Source organism: Sinocyclocheilus rhinocerous, unplaced genomic scaffold (assembly GCF_001515625.1).
Source record: "Sinocyclocheilus rhinocerous isolate Xijiao unplaced genomic scaffold, SAMN03320098_v1.1 scaffold852, whole genome shotgun sequence".
NCBI lineage: Eukaryota > Metazoa > Chordata > Actinopteri > Cypriniformes > Cyprinidae > Sinocyclocheilus > Sinocyclocheilus rhinocerous.
In genome coordinates, this window is record NW_015626422.1 from 476113 (window position 1) to 485418 (window position 9306).

The 9306-nt window shown below is 35.8% G+C and overlaps 2 protein-coding genes across 3 annotated transcripts in view; one reads left to right on the forward strand and one right to left on the reverse strand.

The window, feature by feature from the left end:
• LOC107715369 (gremlin-2-like) overlaps positions 1-1514 on the forward strand; it is a 15949-nt gene extending 14435 nt beyond the window's left edge. Inside the window, exon 3 of the mRNA XM_016521495.1 lies at positions 1503-1514. The gene's annotated coding sequence lies outside the window, so the exon portion shown is untranslated. The remainder of the gene's footprint in view (positions 1-1502) is intronic.
• fmn2b (formin 2b) overlaps positions 1-9306 on the reverse strand; it is a 58828-nt gene that overhangs the window by 4354 nt on the left and 45168 nt on the right. For both annotated transcript variants that reach the window (XM_016521482.1, XM_016521474.1), the window contains 2 exons: positions 8052-8103; positions 7714-7863 (listed from right to left, as the gene is read on the reverse strand). In XM_016521482.1, the coding sequence (XP_016376968.1) occupies positions 7714-7863; positions 8052-8103 (202 nt within the window). The remainder of the gene's footprint in view (positions 1-7713; positions 7864-8051; positions 8104-9306) is intronic.

Consider the following 9306-nt stretch of genomic DNA (forward strand, 5'->3'; position numbering starts at 1 on the left):
GAGAGAGAGAGAGAGAGAGAGAGAGGTAAACGAGTGGAGGCCACAGACGAGACGCTGATGTTCTTTAACGAGCTGGATCCGTCAGTTTTCCATTCTAGTGAAAGTGTCAGAGGTGTCTGAGACGCTGACTGACTTTACGCTCTAATATCACGTGCTTTATTACAAACAGCCTTTTTAACTGGACCCTATAAACGAGGTATAATCAGCGCTGGGAGAGACTCAATGTGAAGCTGCAGAGAGTGATTTCTGTTTAACACTGAAACTAGTGCTGGGCGGTATACCGGTTCATACCGAATACCGGTGTTTATTTTTGTTATGATATGAATTTTTAAAATACCGCAATACCGGTGTATGTCGCTTAAACATCGTTGGGAACGCGACACTGTTTGAAAGGGGTCTCTTTTCACTGTTGCACGTGGTCATACCGCCCAGCACTAGCTGAAACCGAACGAGTCGTTAAAGCAGCTAATAAACACAATCTCAACCGAACAACATGATTCAGAAAAAACACCACTCACTAGAAATAAGAGTTCAAAATACAGCTACTGAAGATGATCTTGTGCTTTAATCAACAGAAATATCAGATTATACGCGTGCATCTCAAAAATCAACCGTATTTCTTTACTACTCCATTGTTTTTCTGTATAAACGTGAGCTAGACAGACACTTGTGTCTCCTGCATGAAAACAATTAAATTAAACAAATAAAAGACAAATAAATAGAACAAAAAAAATTAGATGGAAAAAAAAGAGAAAAAATGAACAAAAATAGAAAAAATAAAATAGAAAAATAAAAAGAACGAAAACAGAAAAACAATTGGGGAAAAAGAATTTAAAAAAAAGAAAGATTGTAAAAAAAATCAAACAAAACTAACGAAATAAAACAGAAAAATAAAAAGAATTAAAGAAAACCGAAAACAGTAAATAAAGAGAAAAAGAACAAAAATCAAACAAAACAGTAAAATGAAATAAAAATTTGAAAGAAAGAAAGAAAGAAAAATGTAAACAAATGAAACCAAACCAATGAAAAAAAACAAAGAAAAATAACAAAGAATTAAAGAAAACCGAAATCAATAAATAAAAAGAAAAAGAACAAAAACAAAACGATAAAATGAAATAAAAATTAGAAAGAAAGAAAGAAAGAAAGAGAAAAGGACTCAAAGAAAACAAATGAAAAAAGGAAAAAGAAAAGTGTCTCACTAAAGACGCGACGCTCAACCCAACAGAAGTTCAGCTTTTAAAAACGCGTCTCGTGTTTTGTTTTCCTCGTTGCACCGCCTGCTCTCACGTTCCTCTCCAGCGTGTGACGGGTTCTGGTAACCCCAGACGGGGTTAAAGACGGACAGAAAACAAAGCACTCTGCGTCAGACTGATCCGTCTCTCTCGGCTCCAGATGGAGACTTCTGTTCCGGCGAGCAGACGACAAACATTCATGACAAACTGGGGCCGAGCCGCTTCTGTGGTCTTTTAGGTGCCACTGGAGGAGAAAGGCAAACACTTCAGCGGCAGAGCGTCTGATTACGGGTTCAGCGCATGCGTCTCTGGGAACTCATCTATCAGACCAGTCAGATTTTTTAAGAGATTTAATCATTTTCGTGTTCGGGTCATTTCGACCCGGGTTTGTATGGAGCACCGTTGGGTGTCAAAGATACTTTGTTCAATTATCTATGGAGTTATATTAGTGTCAAAACACTTTTTCCTCATAGCTCACACACTTTTGAGACTGAATTGTGTTGATGAACATGAATATGTGGTTTGTTGATGAACCATTGCAGCACGAAAAACTGATAGCTTTTATCATCTGAAATTGAAAATTTATGCAAGTAAAGTGAATTTATTTAGTTAGAAATAAATATGTAGGTTTTATAAATTTAGACTGTTTTGGAGCAATCGTGAGTTATGAATTCAAAGGAATTTAATTAAATTCCATTAATTCCAATTGGGTTCATGCTGATAATTCTCAGATTACATGTTCTTATAAATTTCATACAATCATATAATCAAATAAGATTTCTCATAAATATTGAAAAAAATATATAAATTTTTTGCGTAATAGTTTTTTGTGTGGTTCTTGTGTAATTTGAAATTTCCAAGAACTTCTCAACTTTTTAATTACAAAAAAAAAGTAGTAATTACACTGTAACATTCAAAACTTTGACTTTTTTCCCGCACTCACTCAATGAGAAGTTTCTAATCAGATACAATATGGATTTAGTTGGAAAATATAAGTTATGACTGTTTTATAAAACAATTGGGTCCAAACAGACCCGGAATGTGAAACAGTACACCGATTCAGAATGCATTATGAGGGTTAATGGCTCATTCAGGTTCAGTGCTTTACACAGACATCACTCTCTGCAGCTTCACATCGAGTCTCTTTCCCAGCACTGAGCTTATGTTTAAATATGGTTTTATAGGGTCCAATTAAAAAGGATGTTTGCAATAAAGGTTGTGATATTGCAACTCTGACACGTTCACTATGATGTGAAACCCGAGTGTGTGTGCGAGAGAGTGTGTGTGTGTTTGTGTGTGTGTGTGTGAGAGAGTGTGTGTGTGTGAGAGAGTGTGTGTGTGTGTGTGTGTGTGTGTGAGAGAGTGTGTGAGTGAGTGAGTGAGTGAGTGAGTGAGTGAGTGAGTGAGTGAGTGAGTGAGTGTGTGTGTCTAGTTTGTACATCTGGACGGGCAGAAGAGCTCGACTGTGTTTTTTATTATACGGCGTGTATTGAGTTTCATGGCCTGGCAGACGAGCGTTCAGCGTTAACCTCGCGCTCCGGAGGATAGAGGCTGCGCCTGATGGATCTGAATTGCCTGAAATTACTTACAAATTAGGGAGCAGAAATCAGCATCATCCGTGTGCCGGTCCGATCCACCGTAAAACGCTGCCTATGCAGACAACTCACTGTGCTTTAGAACTGAACATCTACAGGGTCAATTCTGTGGTTTTAATTATTATTAAATCTGAAACAATTGATGCTTTTAACCCTCATAATACATTCAAAATCTGTACTAGTTTCAACTTCAAAGAGTCGTTGTTTTATAAAACAGTCATAACTAACAGCACATTGTATCTGATCAGCAACTTCTTAATGAGTCAATGTGAAAAACTTTCAAAGTTTTGAACATTTCCATATTACATTTACCCCTTTTTTAGCAATTTAAATATTCAGACATTCTTTGAGATTTAAAATTACACATCAACCACATAAAAAAAAATTCATTAATATAAAAAATCTAAATATGAAATAAATATATGTAAGAATTTATAAGAACATATAATCTGAGAATTACCAGTATTTATGGAAGCCGTTTCCGCCACTGAATAAAAAATAAAAAAAGGTTATTGCCACGTTTTCATCTCACAATTCTGACTTTTTTCTCATAATTGCGTGATATAAACTCACAATTGTGAGATAAAAAGTGGCAATAACCTTTTTTTATTTTTTATTCAGTGGCGGAAACGGCTTCCATAAGTATTAACCCCATTGGAACAAATAGAATTTAAATAAATTACTTTGAATTTATAACTCATGATTGCTCAAAAATAGTCCAAATTTATAAAACCTACATATTTATTTCTAACATAACAAATACGACTGAAATGTTTTCAAAAAAATTTAATTCATTTTACTTGCATAAACTTTCACTTTTAGATGAAAAAGTGATTATTTTTTACGCTGCAGTGGTCGTCAATAGAAGATACATTCATGTTTATCAACAAAATTCAGTCCCAATAGTGTGAGAGATATGGGGAAAAGACTAAATATATTTTACATAGTTCATTTTGACACCTAAGCACCAAAACATATAACATATTAAATGGTTATATCTTTCAAAAAAAAAAAAAATCAGATGGATGGATGGATGGATAGATTTATAGATAGATAGATGATGTATATTTTGAGGGTCTTAAAGCAAAGTTTTGTTTCCTTATTAAAAACAAAATTCATTTTTTGACATTTTTATGTATTTCTTCTGAGTCAAAAGGGACCCAAATGCGCAATTTTTTCAGATTTCAGAGTGACATTTAAAAGAACACAACTGACACACTTCTAAAACACAGCAAGTCGCCTACATAGGCAGCGTTTTAAGTGTTCTACTGCTTTCTAAATCAGTGTTTCTCCGCCGTCTCGTCTCGTCTCGCGCTCCGGAGGCCAGAGGCCGCGCCTGATGGATCAGAATTGCCTGAAATTGCTTACAAATCAGGGAGCAGAAATCAGCATCATCCGTGAGCCGTTCCCACATGCGGAGGGCAAAGGAAATATAATTTAGTGCGGGCACCTGATGGGTCAGACCCGCAAAACTAAAAGACCGTAATCTGCCTCTGAGAGGCGAGCGGCGCTTCAGAAGAAACCCGATCCGAGCGTTTCGGGACAGATGCAGAGATACGCGGCCCTCATGAATTATGTAGAAGCGTCTCCAGCGATGGGCTGAAGGGGATCGTTTGTATTCGTTGACTTTCTGTTATCGCATCGCACCACTGGAAGCTAACGGGACCGCGCCGGTACTCTTTTCATTAGCGGGGTTAAACAAACAGACAGGGTTGATTTGACGCGCTCTCGCTTTAGAGTGAATCTTAATGTGGCTGATATAATCTAATATTAAACACATGGCACAGGTTATGGGAGAGTTCGAGAAAGATTCAGACACCACACAGATGAACTGGTTTCAGACCGGCTGCGCTCGCTCGCTCCAGATCAACAACGTTTGTCTTCCAGTAATGATATCTAAACATTCTTACAGTAAATCAAGATACATTTACTAGAAACGCAAAATATCTGCTAGTGGGGTCAGAAAAATAAACCTGACTTCTCTTTGAATTCAGTTGATTTTTCTGAGCCCATCAGCAAATATTACCGGTAGTTCATGTTTTAATCATAAACTCGCTTCATTTTGATCAGTTTCTCAGGAAACAAGACTTCTTATGTCAGGTCATTCTGCATCTCCAGTAAATGTGTCTTAGCAACACACACACACTCTCTCTCTCACACACACACACTCTCTCTCGCTCACACACACACACACACACACTCTCTCTCTCTCTCTCACACACACACACACTCGGTCTCTCTCACACACACACACACTCTCTCGCTCTCACACACACACACACACTCTCTCTCTCTCTCTCACACACACACACACTCGGTCTCTCTCACACACACACACACTCTCTCGCTCTCACACACACACACACACTCTCTCTCTCTCTCTCACACACACACACACTCGGTCTCTCTCACACACACACACACTCTCTCGCTCTCACACACACACACACACTCTCTCTCTCTCTCTCACACACACACACACTCGGTCTCTCTCACACACACACACACTCTCTCGCTCTCACACACACACACACACTCTCTCTCTCTCTCTCACACACACACACACTCGGTCTCTCTCACACACACACACACTCTCACACACACACACACAGACACTCTCTCTCTCACACACACACACACTCTCTCTCGCTCTTACACACTCTCACACACACTCTCGCTCTCACACACACACACACACTCTCTCTCTGTCTCACACACACTCTCTCTCTCTCTCTCACACACACACACACACACTACTCTGGGAGATTCATTGGCGTGCGGGAGCGTATAATTCCAGGAATGCTGTTCCATCCACTTCTCAGTGTCAGAACAAAGCTCTCCTCCATCACTCACTGGAACTTTAACGCATATATTCCCCGACAGAGCGTCTGAAGCAGATCTGAGAGCAGAACGCAGCCGTCCCATGATGCACCTGTGTCCAGCGCTCAGGTATCTGAGGTGAAGCCGCATTAAATCATGCAGCTGGCAGGAGCTCACGCGTCTCTAAACACACCACGCTCAGAAACAGCCATCGATGATTCCACAACACTCGAGAGCGAAGCTTCTGCGGTTTGTTTTGGGCGTGAGTCTGTGTTCACATCGGCTGGCTGTTTCTGTCACACCAATGAAGAGGATTCAGTGAGGCCAGGATAATAACACGCACAAATCATGTGAGAAGATTCATGTTCTAACCCTCAGAACGCTATTTTCACATTCTGGGTTCACTTAGATCTGAGGAATCGTTATTTTATTAAACAGTCATAACTTAATATTTTTTCAACTAAAAGCATATTGTATCTGATCAGCAATTCCTCATTAATTAGTGAATATGAAAAACTTTCAAAGTTTTGAATGTTACCATGTTATTACTGCATTTACCCCTTTTTAGCAATTAAAAATCTGAGAAATTCGTTGAAAATACATGTGAACCACACCAAAAAACTATTATGCACTATATATATATATATATATATATATTCAATATTGATGAGAAATATTATTTGAATATATCACTATATGTAATTTATCAAAACAATTTAATGGAATTTAATTAAATTCATTTGAATTTATAACTCATGATTGCTCAAAAACAGTCCAAATTTATGAAACCTTAAAAAAAAAAAAAAAATTCAAAAAATAATTTTACTTGCATAAACTCTGATGTGTATTTTGAAGGTCTTAAAGCAATTTGCTAAGTTTTGTTCCCTTACTAAAAAATGCATTTTTTAAAGAAAATTCTAAGTATCTCTTCTGGATCAAAACAGACCCGAATGCATTTAAGGATAAATATAAAATAGACTGAACACAGAATTATGAAAATATCCTTTAAATATGAAACTAAAACCAAAGGGTGACAAATCACCATCATAAAAAGTGAATCGCTGATTTATTAATTCAACGGATTCATTTAAAATCAAAGTGACAGATTTTGAACCTGCATACTAGTATACTACTATTTCTGCCTTAAACACATAAGCTTATTACAAGTATGCAGTTTTGAATTTAGTAACTCAATGAATGGCTTGATCATCAGCGAAATGGAGAAAAACAGTGCAATATTACGTCTGAACTGAATATAATATTAATATTTTTACTTATTATCAGTGCTGGGGAAAGTTACTTTTAAAAGTAATGCATTACAATGTTGCGTTACTACATTAAAAAAGTAACTGATTACGTTACTTAGTTACTTTTTATGGAAAGTAATGCGTTACGTTACTTTTGCGTTACTTAGAATGCAGAAGAAGAAATTTCAACACTTCAGCAATAAAAAAAGACACGCAGATGTTTGTCTAGAGTAATTTGTGCTTATTAGTACGGTTGAACTGGATCATCGAAGGTCAGAAGCAAATAGAATGGGATTAAATACATAAAGCATATTTGTGTTGTTTAACATTAATTATTGCAGGTTTGCGTCATATTCCAAGTTGCATTATTTTTTATTCATTTTGAGGAATACTGAATCTGTTTTATTGTTTTTTTGTGAGTGAGATGAATTAATGCATATTCATATTTATTTTAGAACTACAGTAACATCTTCTGATTTCTGTCACCATGGCAACACCAGAGCTGTCTGTCAATAAATTGGAGAAAAAAAAAGGTAACTTGCGTTACTTATTTGAAAAAGTAACTCCGATATTCTCTTGTAAATTAAAAAGTAATCCGTTACTTTACTAGTTACTTGAAAAAAGTAATCTGATTACATAACTCGCGTTACTTGTGATGCGTTACCCACAACACTGGTTATTATACACCATTGTATAAAGTATAAAATAGTGATTTTCGTCTGTATTTCTAAACCGGACTGTCAGATCTGAAAGCGTCCAGCGTTCCTGTTTGATTATGATCCTGATCCTGAACTAAACCACATGTGTTTGTTGACATACCTCTCCTGCAGGATGATCTTGTTCTCCTTCTTCCAGTAGTCTTTAAAGTCGGTGGAGAACTCGTGCCAAACGGAGAAGAAGGTGTTGAGCGAAACCTCTTTCTCTCCACTCTTGGCCTTCACTGAGAAGAACACGCAGAGCTCCAGGAACCTGCGACACGAACGGATCATGAACAAAGAGGAAAACCTGATTGCAACTAAACACAGCATCACTTTCACAGAGAAGCATCACTGCCATTATAACAGTATATCGGTTTAAACTTCTAGTAGCACAGGATTTACACACTGCAGCTTTAAACTGCATGCATATAAACACAATTGCAAAAAATGATGCTTTACATTTTGTGGGTGTCACCGAGTTGCTTCTCTTGACTTTCCAGCTCCGCTTTTGCTGTAAAAAAAAAGAAATAAAAAAGCAGTTTTGAATGTTTAATTACATGTCTTTAAAACAGCTCTGTGTGAGTTTACAGTAATAAAATAAGTCAACTTTATTTCTAAAGTACAGTCGAGACTGATTCAAAGCAGCTTCAGAAAAGTAAAAAGGGAAATAAGTGTTAATGCTGCAAAATGCAGCTCAACACAGACCCTTTTTTAACGTTTTTTATGTTTTTGGGTTTTTAAATGTTATACTGTGTAAGTAACACTTTTATAAATCTAAATGTGCACGTAGAATAATATTGTAATATTAAATAAAAATATATAGGTGAAAAAACCCTTTAAAAAGGTAAAAGATGAAAAAGTGGCCTTTAATAATGGTTAAAAAGTAAATAAATAAATACATGTAACTTTAAAGTTATGAACTTCTAATATTAATTATATATGTACACATTTATACATATGCACATAAATATATATAATATAAATATATATATACACTGCTGTTCAAAAGTTTGGGATCAGTAAGATTTGTAATGTTTTTTAAAGAAGTCTCTTCTGCTCAAGGCTGCATTTATTTGATTAAAAAAACAAACAAAAAAACAGTAATATCGTAAAATATTATTATAATGAAAAACAGCTGTTTTCTATGTGAATATCTGTTAAAATGTAATTTATTTCTGTGATGCGCAGCTGTATTTTCAGCATCATTACTCCAGTCTTCAGTGTCACATGAGATTTATTCAAAATAGAAATCTTTTGTAAGAACATACACTAGCGTTCAAAAGTTTGGGGTCAGTATTTTTTAAATAAATGCTTTTATTCAGCAAGGATGTATTAAATTGATAAAAAAAAAGTGATACTTACATTGTTAGAAAATATTTCTATTTTAAATAAACGCTGTTCTTTTTAACTTTATTCATCAAATAATCCTGAAAAAAGTATCACAGGTTCCAAAAATATATATATACAATATATATTAAGCTGTTTTCAACATTGATAATAATCAGAAATGTTTCTTGAGCAGCAAATCAGCATATTAGAATGATTTCTGAAGATCATGTGACACTGAAGACTGGAGTAATGATGCTGAAAATACAGCTTCGCATCACAGAAATAAATTACATTTTAACAGATATTCTCATAGAAAACAGCTGTTTGACATTATAATAATATTTCACAATTTTACTGTATTTTTGATCAAATAAATGCAGCCGTG